This window comes from Xenopus tropicalis, chromosome 10, assembly GCF_000004195.4.
Source record: "Xenopus tropicalis strain Nigerian chromosome 10, UCB_Xtro_10.0, whole genome shotgun sequence".
NCBI lineage: Eukaryota > Metazoa > Chordata > Amphibia > Anura > Pipidae > Xenopus > Xenopus tropicalis.
In genome coordinates, this window is record NC_030686.2 from 19,020,164 (window position 1) to 19,040,949 (window position 20,786).

Below are 20,786 nucleotides of genomic sequence, written 5' to 3' on the forward strand. Positions count from 1 at the left end.
AATGAGTGAATGGGTGCTTATAAGTCTGGGTAGATGCTGATCAACATGCTTTTTTAAATATATACTGTATATGTATTTAAGAGGGTGCAAAAGCTGTTTGGGCTGTCGTAGGGCTACTATACCTTATGTAGTATAGAGAATTAATGATGAGCACATTTTTTCGGCAGGCATGGATTTGTTGTGAATTTCTGAATTCCGCCATTTCATAATTTTTTTTGCGAAACTGGCGCAAAAAATCACAGCAACCAAAATTTGCAGAGTCACAAATTTTTTAGTGAAATAGGACAGATTCGCTCTTCACTCTCATCAATAAAGAAAAGCCATATAATTGTAAGACCACTATGATAACTATGTTATATGTAGATTTTGTATACGGAAACTACAGGTAAAGTCTTGGTATATGGTACCAGTGTTAGGGACAATATAATGCCAGGGGGAGTCACCTTAATAGCAAGCTTATTTTATTTACTTCAAATAAACATCTTCTAATTTGCATTAATCTGTCAGCAAATGATCTGGGCAGAGAAAAAGGAGGAGGTCTTATAGGCAAGGAGTTCTGCAACAGTGTGAGAGCTGATTCATCCATGAGATGTACTTGGTGCCTGCCAAACCCATAAGCAGCAGAGCTCTAAAGAACAGGAAAAACTTTACATCATGACTTTTCGTAAGTACTTGGCTCTTCAGCTTAACTATCTGCTGTCAGTGCATAAATTGGGTCTTAAGGGATTTTGGTTAAAAATATGCAGTAAATATAACATTTTGTCTATCAGATATGCTTCTTTGCAAGCACATCTGCCCAGCTAGCATTATCTGTCGGCACTGGAATGAGTGAATGGGTTTGGTTTTATGTTGGGATCGTGGAATCATTGTAGAGAATGTACAATGTTCTTGGGTGTCAATATAATTTTTCAGCTTTCATCTATAAATTATACATACTTATAGAATTTAATTTGGAAACTAAACATATGTATCCTGAGAATATATTAAGGCAGTGTGTTTCTAGAAAGTTGAAGAGATATCATGGCTTAGCTTAAAAGGATCTGTAGCACCAAACTTGATAAACGTAAGTTTTATTCAGTAAACTCTGTGGGCAAACTATTAACCACAGAGCTTGAGTGAGTATTTGGCTACAGTTCAAAATATGACTAGGCAAAAACTTTTCTCAAATTCCAGAACAGAAAATCACTCTTCAACCTAAGCACAGCCCCCCCAAACCTGCTTTGAGTAGTCCTAGAAGGTCCTAGTCCTAGAACAGTCCTAGTAGGTCAAGTCCCACAGTTTTGTGTCCCTCCAAAAGGATGTGTTATCAAGTTTTTGTTAGGAGAACAGGCACTACATGCATCAAGTTAATATTCCCACACTCCATGGATGATCATCTTTGAATATGGAGTCACACCTAACTGATGATCTATAATTGAATATATTTTAATAATAATGCAGAGTTTCCACCTGCCATTGCACAAGTAAATCGCAATATCATATACAATATATAGATGTTTTACATAACACTTGTTCCTGAATTCTCACATAATTTTTATTTTTAACAGCACCAGAACTTTCGGGAATTGACTTTGATTTATTAAAAAATGTCCAGGAGCACAGAACACAAGGAATCAGGGGGATGGGGCTTGTTGTTCGGAGAGGGTGGCCCTTCACCATGAAGATGCAGTTTCGTTACTTGGGGCAAGATGCAAAGCTTGAAAATCTGAATCTTATTGCACAAATAGGTGGGTATAGTCAAGAATCCTTACTTTTCTACCATTAATCTTTTTATATAGACATACCTTCCACTCTCTACTTACTTTTTTTCTGTATGTTGGGTTTTTGCAGGACCATATCCATCTCCACACACTGGAACACATATATACTTCCCTGTGTCCAGGCTCAGAGACAACAGATCTTGGAGCGCAGAGATGGAAGGTGAAAATAATGGTGTTTTAGCAGTCAAAGTACAAACTCCAGCAACTGCCATCATTGGGCGATACAGCCTCTCTCTTGAAGGATCATACAGGGGAATGCCAGTATCTCATATCTTGGGAAACGTCGTTTTGCTTTTTAATCCATGGTGCCCAGGTAAACAGCTATTTGAATGATACATTACTGTAAATAGTATACAAAATCTTGTATAGTCAACATGAGATACTTAAGGAGGGATGTTAAACAAGAAACAGCGCCAGACTCTTTGCATCTGAGAAACAGAGTGTCTGATTAGAATTAGCCGATTGATTTGTAAATAAAGTTTTCTGATCAACTAATAGGAAGCCAGTTTAGATTTTCCAACAGAAGGAAAGCCCAAATTGGGTACTATTTACATCTTTGTAAACTTGGATCTGTGTTTGTGAGCTATACTGATGAACTCCAAAAAGAGAAAGCGATGTGTAGCAGGGAAGTATTTCACATGTTCCCTCTTTTTGTGCTGCTAGAGTAATGTCTTTCTGGGGATCTTGACTCAGAGTAAAAGAGTTAGTATTAATTAGAAAAATGTTTTATAGGCCCTGCAGTCATCTTTTTTATACTATAGTATTCTTATCAAATGAATGTATGTATGTATGTATGTATGTATATCTTTATTTATAAAGCGCTACTTATGTACGCAGCGCTGTACAGTAGAATTCATTAATACAGACAGGGGGGGTTAAAGATAATGGATAAATACAAAGTACAACAATAAATACAATGAATACAAAGTGCAGTTGCAATAAGAGTCAGAAACACAAGATGAAGGAGGTCCCTGCCCCGTAGAGCTTACAATCTATATGGGAGGGGTAAATAACAGACACAAATAGGCAAATATAAGTGCTATAGGTCACAGTGGGTGACATTACAGTATAAGTGCCAGTTTCCAGATCAGGTGCTGGGCGAGTGCTCCAAAAGGTAGTCTTTAAGTTTAGTTTTAAAAAGACTGAGGGAGGATTCTCTCCGGAGGACATCAGGGAGGGAATTCCAAATGTAAGGGGCAGCAAGGCAGAAGGGTTTAAGGCGGGAAACAGCAGTAGTAGTGGGGGGCGCAACCAAACGGTTGCTCTGCGAGGAACGAAGTCGGCCAGGAACGTACGGAGACACCAGGGAAGAGATGTAGTGAGGAGCAGAGGAATGGAGGGCTTTGAAGGTTAAGAGAAGGAGTTTGTAAACTATTCTTTGTTTAACAGGAAGCCATGATAAGGCCTTTAGCAGGGGAAGGGCCTGAACTCTCCTGGATGAGAGGAGGAGAATTCTGGCAGCGGTGTTTAATATAGACTGTAGGGGGGAAAGATGGGAATTAGGGAGGCCGGTTAGCAGCAGAATCAAGACAGTTGTACTGGCTGATACATTATATAACTTTAAGAAGGGGCTGGATGGATTCTTAGCAAGTGAGGGAATACAGGGTTATGGGAGATAGCTCTCAGTACAAGTGAGGGAATACAGGGGTATGGGAGATAGCTCTCAGTACAAGTGAGGGAATACAGGGGTATGGGAGATAGCTCTCAGTACAAGTGAGGGAATACAGGGGTAGGGAGATAGCTCTCAGTACAAGTGAGGGAATACAGGGGTATGGGGGATAGCTCTCAGTACAAGTGAGGGAATACAGGGGTATGGGAGATAGCTCTCAGTACAAGTGAGGGAATACAGGGGTATGGGAGATAGCTCTCAGTACAAGTGAGGTAATACAGGGGTAGGGGAGGTAGCTCTCAGTACAAGTGAGGGAATACAGGGGTATGGGAGATAGCTCTCAGTACAAGTGAGGGAATACAGGGGTAGGGGAGATAGCTCTCAGTACAAGTGAGGGAATACAGGGTTATGGGAGATAGCTCTCAGTACAAGTGAGGGAATACAGGGGTATGGGAGATAGCTCTCAGTACAAGTGAGGGAATACAGGGGTAGGGGAGATAGCTCTCAGTACAAGTGAGGGAATACAGGGGTATGGGAGATAGCTCTCAGTTCAAGTGAGGGAATACAGGGGTAGGGGAGATAGCTCTCAGTACAAGTGAGGGAATACAGGGGTAGGGGGGATAGCTCTCAGTACAAGTGAGGGAATACAGGGGTATGGGAGATAGCTCTCAGTACAAGTGACGGAATACAGGGGTAGGGGGGATAGCTCTCAGTACAAGTGAGGGAATACAGGGGTAGGGGGGATAGCTCTCAGTACAAGTGAGGGAATACAGGGGTAGGGGGAATAACTCTCAGTACAAGTGAGGGAATACAGGGATTATGGGAGATAGGTCTTAGTACAAGTTGATCCAGGGACTGGTCCGATTGCCATCTTGGAGTCAGGAAGGAATTTTTTCCCCTCTGCGGCAAATTAGAGAGGCTTCAGATGGGGTTTTTTTGCCTTCCTCTGGATAAACTAGTAGTTAGGCAGGTTAGAAATACGCATTATGGTTGAACGTGATGGACGTATGTCTTTTTTCAACCCAACTTACTATGTTTCTATGTTACTATGTAGTAAGACCTTCATGACAGTGTGCTACAATAGCACAAGATGGCCAATTTGATTTATCCAGGTCCATATTTACAAAGGATAGAGTACCTTTTAGAGCATACTTTATTTTTACTTTTCCAACATATTGGCACACTATACTGAAGCACAACATTGTGGCACATTGGTTAGCATTGCTGCCTTACAGCACTGCAGTCCAATGCTCAGTTCCACCCAGGGCACTATCTGCAAGGTGTCTCTTTCCACTGGAGATTCCTGTTTCCTTCCACGCTCCAAAAACTCAGACAAAGACAGTTTAATTGTTTAAACTCAGAGACAGTTTAATTGGTTTTTAATAAAATTGACCATTGCGTGTGTGATAGGAACTCTACTCATGTGAATGAAAAATGCACATACGTATATACCAGAACCTCAGCCAGTGATCTGAGGTATAATAGTGTGGTTGATTGACCATAATATGCTGTAAATTTGGTATGGCATAATAGCCAATTAGACATGTTATGTCTCATGGGTGTGTGTGTGTGTTTTTTTCAGTTTTGTGACTGTCAGTAATCTAATCGACACATTTATTCAAGCAGATACATATGGTAATTTATTACAGTGTGTTGAGTGCTTTGAGCACATTCATTTTCTATAGGGTGTTAAACCCTCTGCACACATCTTCATCACTCACTAATATTTAGTGAAAAGTGATAAATCAGGCCCTATGTTTATTGTCTATTGACCATACCTTACCACTGTTTTTCTCTATTGTAGTTTTTTTTCCTCCAAAAACAAAAAGCCAAGTTTTATGTAGTAAACCTTTTATTTTAGCAGAAAGTTCATGTGACTTTTACTTAGTTGCCCCTTTTTGTGCATACAAACATGCAGACCACAAGAAATTATTGAACTACAACTTCTGCCATTTAAGAACAGGCATATACAGTGAGGGTGAAGGAGGGAAAGTATCTCCTCTGGTGATCAGCACTTGAAGTGTTGAGTAAATAAGGCTGAACATTTTAACCTCATAAAACTTTCTCTGGTTAGAGTCTTAATCAGTGTCCCCCAACCAGTTACTTGGGAGCAACATGTTGCTCACCACCCCCTTTGATGTTGCTCCCAGTCTTAAAGTAGGTGCCCATTTTAAATTTCTGGCTTGGAGACAAGTTTTGGAAGCACAGAGACACAGTTTTTTTTCAAGCAGAGCCTCCTGGCCATCCACATGGGGCTACCAAATAGGCAATCACAGTCCTAATTTGGCCTCACTATAGATCTTTTTTCATGCATTTGTGGCTCACTTACACTTTTTACATCTGAATGTGCTTTATTGATGGGATTTGCATTATCTTCCAGAGGATGATGTATTTCTAAATGATGAGGCCATGAGACAGGAATATGTGATGAATGAACATGGCACTATGTACCAGGGGACAAAAGACTTCATTAAAAACATACCATGGAATTATGGACAGGTACTATGAGTTCTATTTACCCCCTATCCCAACCCAATTTAGTTTTCTATGAAAATGTATTGGATTTCAACAGAATTAGGAGTTTTCCTCAGCTTCTGCAGCATTTCCCTTTAAAAGAGAATGCAAGTCAAAATGTAAAAAGCATACTGCCCAATAGTTCTCCTATTGTTTAGTAAAAACGCCACACTTTTGGCTCACCTAAACAAATATTTACTCAGTCACAATTACTTCACATTTTCTAGAACAGGCAGCCATCTCTAAAAAGGTATTCTCCCTTCCTTTTCCTCCTTGCTTCATACTGCACATGTGTTTCATTCCCTCCCCCCCCCCCTGCCAGATCCGCTTCTGATTGGCTGGTGGGCATGCATAGCTCAGAACAGGAGACAGGATCAAGTTACACACATGCTCAGAGAATAGGAAGGGGAGAGAGATTTCAGTGATGTCACTGTAGGCTTCTCACTGCTGTAGGCTGCCAGCACCATATGTCAGAGAAGCAAGCAGGGATCTGGGAATTTAGATATGCAGTAAGTACTTAAAAAGAATGCATTTAGACTTACTTTTCATTTATATTAACCTTTCATTGTCCTTTAAACTTTTGATAGATTACATTTTAAATTTCTCATTTGTTACTATTAATTCACAATCCTTTCTATATCAGTTTGAAGATGGAGTTGGCGAAACTTGCCTCAGGATCCTTGACATGAGCCCCAGTTGTTTAAAGGACCCTGCCACAGATTGTTCCAAAAGAGGAGATCCAATATTTATATGTAGAGTTGTGTCTGCCATGGTAAGTTACTATTAACCATCATATTAAAAATCATGTTTCAAAGAATGCTGAATGTCAGTTCCTTAACCTTAAAGTGGACCTGTCACCCAGACATAAAAAGCTGTATAATAAAAGCCCTTTTCAAATTAAACATGTAACCCAAAGTCATTTTTTATTAACACATCTATAGCCATTATATAAGCATTTAAAAGTCCCAGCTGTCAATCATATATTGCCTGACCCGCCTCTATGCCTTAGGCATAGGGGTGGGGCAGACAGTTACTTTCACTTTCAATTCAGAACTTCTTAGCTGTCACTGCACTCCTCACATTCCCTCTCCCTCCTCACCATCTAATTGTGTAACCAGTGCACGGATATGGGTATCAGGTCCCCCCCATACTGGCACAGAAACAAGATTTTTGGCAGGATGCACAGCTTGCCTTAATAACAGTGTCCACAAAATGGAGCCTGCCTGTTTACTGCAATGGTGAATTCCAGTGTTGAAAGAAATAAATTTCAAAACAATTATATAGTATAATTGAAGTTTATTTTGCTTGACAAACACAATAGAAAACAATTTGTAATTATTTATTAGGGTGACAGGTCCCCTTTAAGACAAATGAGATTGTATGAGCTTTAAACAATGAAACAGCCCCCATAACCACTGAAGCATAAACATTTTACAGCTTTTTTTGTAGATAATAATAGTCCAAAAAATATTCTATACTCCAAAAGGTTACATCTCTAAAAGTAGTATTCTTTGCACATTAATTATTATCATATTCATGATATGATTCAAATTTGTATTGCCCATGTATCATACCCAGATCAATTCTAATGACGACCGTGGAGTGATAGAGTCCTCTTGGGATGATTTAGTTCGAGGAGGAGTTGAGCCAAGCTCATGGAATGGTAGTGTTGCTATACTACGGCAATGGCATACAAGTGGATGCAGGCCTGTTAAATACGGCCAATGTTGGGTCTTTGCTGGAGTACTGTGCACAGGTAAGTCTCGTATTCGGCCCTAGAAGACATCAATGACATTCACGTGGCAATTGCTACCAACTGAAGAGAATTATGCATGATTCATAGAAGGTTAAAATGCAAGAGTACAGAAACATATTTTTGAGTGATAACACAAGGCAGAGATAAAGTTTAGTTGCCAACAGGCCATAAGATAAGGCTAGAACAGCCTATATATTGGAGGCAGAGATAAAGGCTGCTTAAAAAGGGCACCATTTCACATTATACAGCAGCTGGTTGCTACATTGTAAATTGTGATGTAAGACCTTGCTCAATGAGTATTTGCTTGGTATTTGTAACAACACATTATTTTCCTATGATTTCAACACTTTTCTCATCAGTAATGAGATTCCTGGGCATCCCAACTCGTCCGGTGACAAATTTTGAATCTGCCCATGATACCAATTGCACCTTGACTGTGGATGAATATTATGATGAAACTGGGAAACAGCTAGAAACACTAGGGGACACAATCTGGTAAGAAAATGATCCAGACACAATTTTAAAGCAAGCGCCAAACTATGTATTCATATGTACAACCACCACCAACTGGGACCCAGAGGACTACCCAATGTTTTTCTTTCCTAATTAGACAGAAGTTGTTTGACTAACCTGAATCACTTTTCCCTTGAAGACCATTTATGAGCAGGCAAGCAGCAGGTGCATCCAAGGGGTTTATTGTTCTCATTACATGGTACCATGGTATTTCCTTCATGAAGTGAATATATATTGGTCATATATATAAAGCATTTATGTATATGACCAACATAGCCAAGAGTACCTTATTGTATATCTGGAGTATATCTGGAGTAGGAGTAAGCAGTATTGTGCAGCTGGGCTTTTATGTCCAGAAGATGTTTCTTATATATATCAGGGCTGGAAGACTGTCAGAACCAGCACAATAGGAGTTATGAGGAAGATTAGTATTGCACATGCCAAAGGCCAGTAATGAAGTATATGAGGTGTTAATCAACACCATAATCAAGATTTAGGTACAGACAGGCAACATACAGAGTCTCCAGAAACAATAAAGGGGTGGTTCACCTTCACATTAACTTTTATTGTATTTTAGAATGACCATTCTTCAGCAATTTCTCAGTTGGTCTTTATTTTTTTTTTATAGTTTTTGAATTATGTCCCTTCTCCTTCTAACTCTTTCCAACTTTCAAAAGGGGGTTAGTGACCCCATTAGCTGAATAACAATTGCTCTATTTAACAATTTATAACTTATTTTTCTATTTGGGTCCTCTCCAATAAATATATCAGTCTCTCATTCAAACCACTCCCTGATTGCCAAGGAAATTTGAACCCTAGCAACCAGATAACTGCTGATATTCCAAACTGGAGAGCTGCTGAACAAAAAGTGAAACAGTTAAAAAAAAAAAAAATAATAATAAAAAATTAAGACCAATTGCAAACAGTCTCAGAAAATTACACTCTACACTCAAATTAACTCAAAGATGAACAACCACTTTAAGCAACTCAGCAACCAAAAAAAATGGCTAAACAGAATAAAGAAGCACACCCAAGAATTTAGGGAAAAACTATTGGGCACTGAACCAATTCTGGCACAGATGGGTGTGTGGACAACAACACTATTATATCCACACCCTAGTTAAAGTAATAAATGAATCTTGGAATTCAATATAACTGCTATAAACAAAGACTCTTCAATTTGAATTGTCATTTGAATTGAGAATTTCTTCCTTCAAGGAACTTTCATGTTTGGAATGAGTGCTGGATGGCAAGAAAGGATCTCCGTTCAGGGTACGATGGCTGGCAGATAGTGGATTCCACCCCTCAGGAGATAAGTGGAGGTACCATAAAATTCATGACAATTGCTAAGGGAAATAGGCCTATCCATCTTAAAAGTTTAAATAAGCGTCCAGCTGTCATCTCCAACTGCACTTTGGTTTATCTTCCCAACATGAGAACCAACACTTCTTCTAAGGCCAAGTACAATTAGAATGGTTACATGTGGAGTCCAAAATTTAAATGAAAGAAAAATGTACAATTATGAGCAAGGGAAAACCATATGCCTTGCCAAGGTACACATCTCCCTCTGCCAGAAAATGTGGTAGTGCCCTCCCACCCAAAGAAGCAGCATATTTCTGATATCTACTATTAAACCTGCAATTGAGTTTGTGAGATGTAGGGCAGGTCTAACACTATCTATGGAAATACATCACATTACATTCTTCTAGCATTGCTTGCCCATAATAACTGTTAAAATCCTTATATGCAGCAAAAAAAACATTTCAGCCTATTTCAGGTTACTTAAACTGATACCTCTAAAAACCAGTGTGTCATATGGGGTTGTTTTGGGTGCTTTAAATGACCCACCTTTTACCAAACCAAACCTTAATGCCAGCACTTTAACACCTGACAAAAGCTGCTACAAACATTTTTAGGGTACTTAAAATGGTCCTATCTAGCACTGCCTATAAGTTAAGGCTCTAAGGCATCATTGAATATCATTAGATATAGGGCTAACATGCTTGCTGTATCAGATCAGGTGAAGAACTAGTGTGCAAAATGCTAATGTTTTCTGTGTAGTCAGGTCTTGGGTTGCTACCTGGGCGGTCACTGTCCTAGCGGGTAAAATATCAGCTAGGGCTGGGGCCAGTATTACAAATTTAACAGCAATGTAGCTGCTAGTAAAATTTGTAATAACTTCTGCCCTTGGCCTGCCTCCGATCCACCTCTGACCTGCCTCCCATACCCTCTCCCAGCAGCCTTTCTAGCCTGCCCTACTTACTATTTCCCCTATATGCGGCCCACCAAAGTCATGCCCCATTTACAACACAGCTCTGCCCTGATGTCATGGACCTGTCCCCTGGTGGACCCAAAAAGGGTGATAAGGACCTTGATCTGCACTTCTGGTAGTAGTGAGTTCCTGGTGCAAAGATGGTCACATAAACTCAGATGTGTTATAGCAGTGTTGGGAGGGCTATGATAGATTTGGGTAGACAACAATTTGCCTTCACCTTTTTGACATTTAATTTTAGGTACTTACTGCTGTGGGCCCGCTCCCGTGAAAGCAGTGAAAGAAGGTGACATGGATGTCAGTTACGATGTTCCTTTTGTGTATGCTGAGGTCAATGGAGATGTTATACATTGGGTTGTAAATGAGAAAGGAATAAAACAAGGACAGGTAGACACCATTGCTATTGGCAAGAATTTTACCACCAAACGCGTTGGAAGCAATGACAAAGAAGACGTTACAAGCCACTACAAACATGCAGAAGGTACTTAGAAGCACTATAATATATTTTTAAACATACTATTGAGATTTTTTAATTTTTTATTAGTTATTAAGTTAGGCATTTGAATTGTTTAATGATTATTTTACTCTTCTAATACTGTATTAACAATAGTAAGTGAGCCATAGTTTTACAGAACTTTTATTTAAAGCAACATAGGTGGTTCTTCACAGTGGGGACAGTGAGGTTGGGGAATACCCTTCTGGGAAATGTTGTAATGGCAAATTCTTTTAATGTCTTTAAGAGTGGCTTGGATGATTTCTTGAACAAGCATAATATCAAAGGCTATTGCGATACTATAATCTATAAATAGCATAAATATTGGTACAAACCGGATTCCAAAAAAGTTGGGACACTAAACAAATTGTGAATAAAAACTGAACGCAATGATGTGGAGGTGCCAACTTCTAATATTTTATTCAGAATAGAACATAAATCTCGGAACAAAAGTTTAACCTGAGAAAATGTACCATTTTAAGGGAAAAATATGTTGATTCAGAATTTTATGGTGTCAACAAATCCCAAAAAAGTTGGGACAAGTAGCAATAAGAGGCTGGAAAAAGTAAATTTGAGCATAACGAAGAGCTGGAAGACCAAATAACACTAATTAGGTCAATTGGCAACATGATTGGGTATAAAAAGAGCTTCTCAGAGTGGCAGTGTCTCTCAGAAGCCAAGATGGGTAGAGGATCACCAATTCCCACAATGTTGCGCAGAAAAATAGTGGAGCAATATCAGAAAGGTGTTACCCAGCGAAAAATTGCAAAGATTTTGCATCTATCATCATCAACTGTGCATAACATCATCCGAAGATTCAGACAATCTGGAACAATCTCTGTGCGTAAGGTTCAAGGCCGTAAAACCATACTGGATGCCCGTGATCTCCGGGCCCTTAAACGACACTGCACCACAAACAGGAATGCTACTGTAAAGGAAATCACAGAATGGGCTCAGGAATACTTCCAGAAACCATTGTCAGTGAACACAATCCACCGTGCCATCCGCCGTTGCCAGCTGAAACTCTACAGTGCAAAGAAGAAGCCATTTCTAAGCAAGATCCACAAGCTTAGGCGTTTTCACTGGGCCAGGGATCATTTAAAATGGAGTGTGGCAAAATGGAAGACGAGTCACGATTCGAAGTTCTTTTTGGAAATCTGGGACGCCATGTCATCTGGACCAAAGAGGACAAGGACAACCCAAGTTGTTATCAACGCTCAGTTCAGAAGCCTGCATCTCTGATGGTATGGGGTTGCATGAGTGCGTGTGGCATGGGCAGCTTGCATGTCTGGAAAGGCAGCATCAATGCAGAAAAATATATTCAGGTTCTAGAACAACATATGCTCCCATCCAGACGTCATCTCTTTCAGGGAAGACCCTGCATTTTTCAACAAGATAATGCCAGACCACATTCTGCATCAATCACAACATCATGGCTGCATAGGAGAAGGATCTGGGTACTGAAATGGCCAGTCTGCAGTCCAGATCTTTCACCTATAGAGAACATTTGGCGCATCATAAAGAGGAAGGTGCGACAAAGAAGGCCCAAGACGATTGAACACTTAGAGGCCTGTATTAGACAAGAATGGGAGAGCATTCCTATTCCTAAACTTGAGAAACTGGTCTCCTCGGTCCCCAGACGTCTGTTGAGTGTTGTAAGAAGAAGGGGAGATGCCACACAGTGGTGAAAATGGCCTTGTCCCAACTTTTTTGGGATTTGTTGACACCATGAAATTCTGAATCAACATATTTTTCCCTTAAAATGGTACATTTTCTCAGTTTAAACTTTTGTTCCGTGATTTATGTTCTATTCTGAATAAAATATTAGAAGTTGGCACCTCCACATCATTGCATTCAGTTTTTATTCACAATTTGTTTTTGGAATCCGGTTTGTATATATATTTATATGTGGGATTGTATAGATGGGTTGGTATGAGTGTGTGTATCTATATGTGCGCTGGGATTTGTTTGGAGGGGTTTGAATATGATGGACGGCTCTTTTTAACCCAACTAGTAGGGTTAACAATTTAACTGTACAGTGATCTGCTATTTTCCCAGCACTTAATTCTACCATTCTCAAGTTATCAATTCCATCCTGCTACCAAATTCTGCCTTTTAGCACCTTGTTGAAGGGATTTTGGAAGGAAAGTTGTACAGAGGCTAATTGAGTTTAGGTGCACCATAAACCTAGAATAAAGGCCAGCAGATCTATAATAATTTACTTTGCATTGCTAAAGGAAAAATATTAGGAATATAAAACAAAATCACATTTTAGCAAATTGACTGTATTAATGAAATATGATCTTCTAAATCAGGGATCCCCAACCTTTTTTACTTGTGAACCATACTCAGATGTAAAAAGTGTTGGTAATCCACAAAAGTATGAAAAAAGTTTTTTTGTGAATGCTAAATAAGCACTATCGTGGGCCATTTGGTAGCCCCATCTGGACTGCTAGCCTGCAGAAGGCTCTGTTTGGAGTAAGACTGTGTTTCTTTGCTTTCAAAATTTGCCTCCAAGCCAGAAATTTAAAAATGGGTACCAACTCTGAGGTCACTGATAGGAAAATCAAAGGGGAGAGCAACATGTTGCTTGCAAGCCATTGTTTGGGGATCACTGGTCTAAGGCATTCTGAAGGGGAATGTCCTTCAGGCAAGGGGCAGTTAAGGTACTGATACATACAGAAATGCGGTGTAGCGGAATGGACAGGGTATAGAAATAGTAACATAGTAAGTTGGGTTGAAAAAAGACGTACGTCTATCATGTTCAACCATAATGCCTATATATAACCTGCATAACTTCTAGTTGATCCAGAGGAAGGCAAAAAACCTGAATCTGAAGCCTCTCTAATTTGCCGCAGAGGGGAAAAAATTCCTTGCTGACTCCAAGATGGCAATCGGACTAGTCCCTGGATCAACTTGTACTAAGAGCTATCTCTCATAACCCTGTTTTCCCTCATTTGCTAACAAGCCATCCAGCCCCTTCTTAAAGCTATATAATGTATCAGCCAGCACCACTGATTCGGGGAGGGAATTCCACAACTTCACAGCTCTCGCAGTAAAAAAACCTTTCCGAATATTTATATGGAACCTCCCTTCTTCTAAATGGAGTGGGTGCCCTCTTGTCCGTTGGAAGGACCTACTGGTAAATAAAGCATTAGAGAGGTTATACCCCTTTTAATACAGCTAAAAACCTTGTTTGCCCTTGCAGCTGCTGCCTGGAATTGCTTGCTACAGCCAAGTTTATTATCTACAAGGACTCCAAGGTCCTTCTCCATTATGGATTTGCCTAGTGCAGTCTTATTAAGGGTCAAGATCCTGCTGCAAGGATGCCACATCCTGGATAGGAGTTGAAATGAACTCGAGAAAAGGAGTGGAGCAGGAACAGGTCTGGAGGGGCAAGAGCTAGGGACTAGCCACAGTGCTCAAGCATAAGCTAATGAACAGGCAAGGAAGTGAGGTAACTGAAAGTTTTATATACGTAGAGCAGAGTTGACTCTGATTGGCTGACCATTCAGACTATATCTGCTGATGTGAGATTGGAAAAGACAGGTGAAAAGTACTGAGTGAATTTGCCAGCTGCTTTCCTGGCCTAGTGGTTAGGGAGAGAAGCCAGAAACCCAAAGGTTTCTGGCTCGAGAGCCTTACAGAAATCTTTCTACTTCTTCCTGGCAGTGAATACGTTTCTTCTTAAGTCATCTGCTCCTTCCTAGTACCAAATGCCGTCCTTTGCAAGTTACCTACAGGGTTATTCCCAATAGTGAGTTATTTCCTTTTCAAGTCATCTACTTCTTCCAAGTATTTATTGAAATAATTTCATCTACTTGCTCCGCCTCCTAGTAAAGCATTCCATATGTTTCAACTCATCACTACATTCTGTCTTTCTTCAACTAATTTGTTTTTTCTACTATTTATAGGATCCCCCCAGGAGCGAACTGTCTTTGCAAAAGCAACCAGTGCAGTCAAGTCAAAGAGGCCATTCTCAGCAAAAGAATCAGGAATGGCTTCAGACTTTGAAGTATCCTTAAAGTTAGCAGAGACACCAATGATAGGACAACCCATCGTACTCTATTGTAGGATTTTGAATAAAAGCTTTGCAGCTAAGAAACTATCAGTAAATATGAGTGCCCAAGCAATGCAGTATAATGGGACACCCCTGGATCAGTTCTGGCGAAAGAAATTTGATGTGGACGTTTTCCCAAACCAAGGTGAGCAGTCAGGGTCCCGTTGAACTATGTTCATTTAATAAACACAATATGTTTAAGCACACAGAACATGCACCCATGTAGACTTGAATCATAAGTAATTGTATTTGAACTCAATTAGTATGACAAAATGGTGCAAATTTTGTGTTTGGTCTGTTTGGAGTGGATACTGTAACTCTCATGCCTTAATATATATATATTTTTTTTATTTTTTTTTTTTTAATCATTACAAGATTCATTTCTATAGGACAATGTGGAAAGTAAATTGGGAGAAACAAAATGCAGTGACCTAGAAGATAACATTTGTAAAGTCTGAAAATACTTTAACACTAGGGTGAAGGTTGAAAAACAGCTTATGTTTTGCATCATAATTTGTTTATCTTCCAAACATGTGAAATAGTTTAAAAACTTTCTGATGGATCAGTTCCAAATAAAGCATTTCAAAAGATTTTGGAACAGGAGGTATTAATGTCTAAATGCCTGCATTCTATAGTAAAGTAAAATATTAATACAGTTTCTTATTTAGTACCCAGCAAAGTGGGAGTGCTCAATATGTGCTAAATGCTCATATTTAGTAACCCATAACAATCAGATGTTCGCTTTCAAACAGCTAACTGGTTAATGCCACCTGCTGATTGGTATGGGAAACTAAACCTATAGAAGAATTAGCACGTATTATTAATTTAACCCATAATATAGTAAGTAGAGGGGCATGCATATCTGCCTTAGAGCTTAAGAATAATATTCGATATGTAGGGAACTTCTCATACCACCCCCTTGGTACCACCCATTAGACATTGCAATAGCAATGCAGCTGCTATTAAATAACTAACAACCCTGGAATATACTTGTAGGACTGCAGCCACTTGTTGCTGAACAATTGTAGTTGCTCCAGATAGTAAATGCTTTGCATTTAGACAGTTGACCAATGAGATATTGTTCTGTTTAATTGTCGTTGACCTTGTTGGTGCTGCATTATTCTATTCCGAACCCCATATCCCCAATTAGAGAATAAAGTTATCATAAAGGTTTTTAGGTTCAGTGTTGATTATCATTTGATGTTGGGCTGATGATTACAGAGCATCAGATTTTCATCTATTGCATCTATTTCATCATTACAGTATATATTGGACTATTCAAAGTTATTTGATTTAACTGACACTGCCCTGAGTTTATGTTCAACAAAGCAACTTCTTTTCCAGCCACTGATGGACAATTTCCGATACATCCCCTTCAGTACCAGCAATTCATAAGACCTGGTAACAGCATTCGAGTAACTGTTCTAGCTACTGATCTCCAGTCCAAACAGTTTCGGTTTGCAGCTCAGAATGTTGTACTTAAAGAACCAACCATAGATATAAAGGTACAGTATGTCATGGCCTACAGGTTGCCACTCCCAGTGCTTTATGTGTGTTTCAATGCCAAAGATTGTACTTTGTACCGTATAGAAGCTCTGTAAATTATGCCTCTCCAACTCATCCTCTCAACTTCCAATGCAAAAAGTGAAGCTTTTGCTCCAATTTCAAATCATATCAGCAGGGTATAATTACAGGAAGTAATGATGGGGAAATCCATACACTGACTGCCCTATGATTGGAAGGCATGTTCAAGCCTACTGCTCCTATAAAGAGAGGTACCATTCGACAACTGCAATTACTGACTGGCCACAACAGTAATAACTTATCCTCAGGAAGAAGAGAATTCTTTTGAATGTTTAGGGTCAGCTAGGTCCTCATGCAATATACAATACAAGTGGTTATAAAAGATATCTGAAGGAAAGGTTAAGTTCTACATTTTATTCAACCTTGGTTTTTTTATCCCTGCTTTACATTTTCAACAAACATATGGATCTTTATGAGTATGCCCAGCATAACATTTTATAGAATCCACAGAGAAGACAATCTACGCATCAGTCAACTGCTGAGGGCACTTTATCTCTTGAATACAGAGTTCTGCAGAACATTGCTATTTCAGCTATATATTGATATATAGATATATAGTTATATCTTCCTTTCCATTCCCCACTAACACTTGTTTATCAGCTTTCCTCATGTCTTTCTGTGCAATGGGAGATACAGCTAAATTAATGCAGTAGGGTGCATGCATCAGGTCACAAAGAAATATCTAGATCAGTGAGCCCAAACCAGTGGCAATTGTGGATAGTCATTAGCTCTCACAACTGTGCTCTCGCCCCTCCTGATCTGTTCCTACTCCAGTCATTTTTCCAGTCCATTCCTTTCCTATCTCTACACCCTGTCCGTCCCGCTGCACCCTATTCTATTACTGACCTTCAGTACCATAACCGTGCCTTGCCTGAAGGGCTTATACATTCCTTTTCAAAATCCCTTAGACCAGTGATCCCCAACCAGTGGCCCGTAAACATATTGCTCACAACCCCCTTTGATGTTGCTCCTAGTGGCTTCAAATTAGGTGCCCATTTTACATTTCTGGCTTGGAAGCAAGTTTTTGAAGCACAGAGACACAGTTTTATTCGAAGCAGATCCTCCTGCATGCCAGCAGTCCACATGAGGCTACCAAACAGCCAATCATCATGCTTATTTGGCATTCCCAACAAAAACTTTTTTTATGTTGTGGCTCACCAATGTAGCTCACAAATAAAAAAGGTTGGGAATCCCTGATCTAAAAGACCATACCTCCTGACTGCCATATTTCATTAAATTATTTGCTATAATTTGACTTTTTTAGGTGTCCTAGAGCCCCAATATTTTTTCTTTAGCAATGCAAATGAAAATTAATATCAATCTGCTGGACTTTATTCTAGATTTATGGTACACCACAATTTAACAGGCCTCTGAATGTACAGCTTTCCTTCCAAAATCCCTTCAATGAGGTGCTCACAAATTGTGTCATGAGTGCAGAAGGAGCTGGGCTGCTACCAAATGGACCTGCAGAGATATAGTAAGTATCAACCCCCATGAAGTTGCGTTAGCTTTTTATATTCTTCATGTAAAAAAACATATAAGCAATAAACTGTGAACAAACAGACTAGTATGGGACCCCTTTCTGCCTCCTATGGGACTTCCTTTCTGCCTTCTAAAGTGTATCCTTATATATCTGCCTACTTATTCATTGTGATTTTCTGCTTTCAGCATGGGCAACATCTACTCTCTTCGTGCAGGCTCTGTAGGACTTGTCTGTGTGCCAATAAAGCGAGGGAAATTGCAGCTGGAAGTGAGTTTCTCCTGTAATAAGGTTCAGCACATTAAGGGAAGTGCAACTATCATGGTGGCTGCTTTCTGAGAGATCCATGGAATTTGCATTTGTGACCCTGTGGAAAATTACCTTACCCAGTACTTTCTCATTTCAGCTATTTACTTGTGTTCTGTAAATGCCCCTTTTTTATTTGGAATTTGATTAAATACAAATTGTTGGGTTTCTGTAAATCCTTGACTAACAGTTTTCAGGCAGGAGGAACATGGTGAATGTGGGAAGTTACCTGAGAAAGCAAAGTTCCAGCAATTCTCTGCATTCTCCATGGAACAGTGCAACTCCGTACTCTCTTCCTGAGACAATACACAATAAATTATTTTGTACCCTATTTACTTGTCTTATCTTTGCCAAGGACACAAAGGCTTTAATCTGAAAATCAGAAAGGGGTTTCTACAGTGCATAACATACTGACAGTAGTTGTAGTTGTACAATTTGGATGGACCAGGCCAAGAATTATTATATGCCCCCCTGCAGGCTGCATAATCTAATATAAAAGTCTTTCTATTAAGTTAGCATTTGTATCTGTACAGTCATCCTCACTTTATCTCCCCCTAGTACTTTTTACTCATTTAGTTATTAGAAAACTCGCTCCTCGTATCTCATTCCATTCAGTCAACTTCTTCATCTCTCGTTTGAGCTGGTCTATCATAATGCCATTTCAATGCTCCTTCTGCTCTGCCATTGTGCCAGCCTCTTCTTCCCCTGTGACAAATTAGTCTCTTCTGTTTATACCCTCTTGTACTCTATCCTAGTTCTATTCACGCCTAAACTGCTCATGTTCTATCCACTTGTATTATATCTGCTTTGCTATTTTCATGTCCTCTCATTGTATGTCTCCTCCTTAACCCTACTGCCACCTCCACCAACCCCTACACAAATGCCCCTTTATAAGCCTCACCTCATAAATTCTTGTCTTTTTCTCTCTGCTACCCATATAATTTCCTCTTCAGCTGCCTGCAATGTCATTGGGAAGCATACCTGTATTTAGTATTTAGAAATGCCCAAATCACTGAGCCTGGGTATACACAAGAAATGTGTAGCAATCATCCTGCACAAAAACTCAAAATGCAGCAATGTTTTCTAATTCGCTTTATAATTAGTCAACAGCCTCTGGAACCCAACATAAGCCTAGACACAGGCTAATGGTCGGCCCTTAGAAGAAGACCCAGATTTCTGACATCCCCATTAGTGATGAGTGGAATTTTTCACCAGGCATGGATTTTTTCGAGAAATGCCCACAAAAATTTGCAGTGCATCAGTTGCCATTGGTGCCAATCTGCCATCGGTGAAATGGCCACAAAAATTTGCCCCTGAAAAAATTGCTGTGCTCGTAAAAAAAAAACATTTTTTTGTGTTTTACTAATTTTTCACTGTTTTACAAATTTTTTCACAGTTTTGCAAATTTTTCTGGCAAAACTGGACAGATTCGCTCATCGCATATCACTGTTCACTGTTTCTTTAAAACAAATAAAAAGGCTCTGAGGTAGCCTTCCAGCCTCTGAAGTTGGGGAGATTCCTACACCCCTGTACTGAATGGAAAATGCCAACTCCCAATTAATATACAACTTATTTATCCAATAAGTCCAGGGCAATGAATTGCAATGCAACAAACAATCACTAGATGGTAAAAGAGATCAAGCTAAAGAGTCCTATTCGTTTAAGGCTATATTTTAGGGTTGTATATAGCCTGGGCATATTATAATAGTTAACATGAAGAAGGCATAGATTATCTGGAATACATGGGTTACTGTGTAAAGTGTAACCCTGGTCCTTGCACTGGATAAGCTGAGTATTTTTCACTGAGCCTCTGGAGCTTACTTTTCTTTTAATCCCTCTTACTGCATCATTCTGCCTATGGGACGTGCCTCAAGACCATTTTCTGGTAATTCTGCAATTTAAAGCCTTTATAGACCTGTCTCTATCTGACTTCTCTCAATGCCTGCCCTGACCATGGACAGAATACTAGACGTTAGGGCTCATTTATTGATGGGCAGGCAATATAGAGCAATATAGTGAAAACAGACACGTCACCATGTTTTTTGCATTGCACTGTGCCCCACTGTAAGTGTCTGTGGGCATTCCAGAATGGAGCTCAGGAACCAGGACTACCCACATAAATACAGCGCTATCTGAGTTGGCTGCCCTGTAGTCAAGAAAGGTGGGCAGGTAGGTATATAGGTGGCCTCTCTTCCATCCCCCTATGAGTCACCGAATTTGTATAAACAGGTTACTATTAGTAATCCATAGCAACCATTAAGATGTTTGCTTTTAAACAGGTAACCAGTAAATTCTACCTTCTGATTGGTTGCTAGAGGTTACTGGCTTAACCCTCAGACGCGATTTCTGCGCTCCTGTGCACGATCTGCTGAGCACATTTGGAGATAATCACGCGTTAAAGCTGACCTCCTCCACTATAAATTTCTTATGGTGTGCCTC

At 39.7% G+C, this 20,786-nt stretch overlaps 1 protein-coding gene across 1 annotated transcript; it reads left to right on the forward strand.

Moving 5' to 3' along the window:
• Positions 1-579: 579 nt before the first annotated feature.
• On the forward strand, positions 580-18,678 carry tgm3l.1 (transglutaminase 3 like, gene 1). Its single transcript, XM_031894851.1, has 13 exons — positions 580-664; positions 1,548-1,727; positions 1,831-2,073; positions 5,750-5,868; positions 6,527-6,655; positions 7,462-7,639; positions 7,999-8,134; positions 9,371-9,474; positions 10,666-10,905; positions 14,832-15,122; positions 16,322-16,482; positions 17,902-18,038; positions 18,230-18,678. Exons 1-13 carry the CDS (start codon positions 655-657, stop codon positions 18,378-18,380), a joined length of 2,079 nt encoding a protein of 692 aa, XP_031750711.1. The 5' UTR covers positions 580-654; the 3' UTR covers positions 18,381-18,678.
• The last annotated feature ends 2,108 nt before the right edge of the window (positions 18,679-20,786 follow it).

What these genes read in the sequence shown, in the direction of transcription:
- tgm3l.1 (XM_031894851.1), top strand. An exon ending in GAATCTTATTGCACAAATAG is followed by an intron (nt 1,728 to 1,830) that starts GTGGGTATAGTC and finishes GGGTTTTTGCAG; the next exon opens with GACCATATCCATCTCCACAC. An exon ending in TGCTGGAGTACTGTGCACAG is followed by an intron (nt 7,640 to 7,998) that starts GTAAGTCTCGTA and finishes TTTTCTCATCAG; the next exon opens with TAATGAGATTCCTGGGCATC.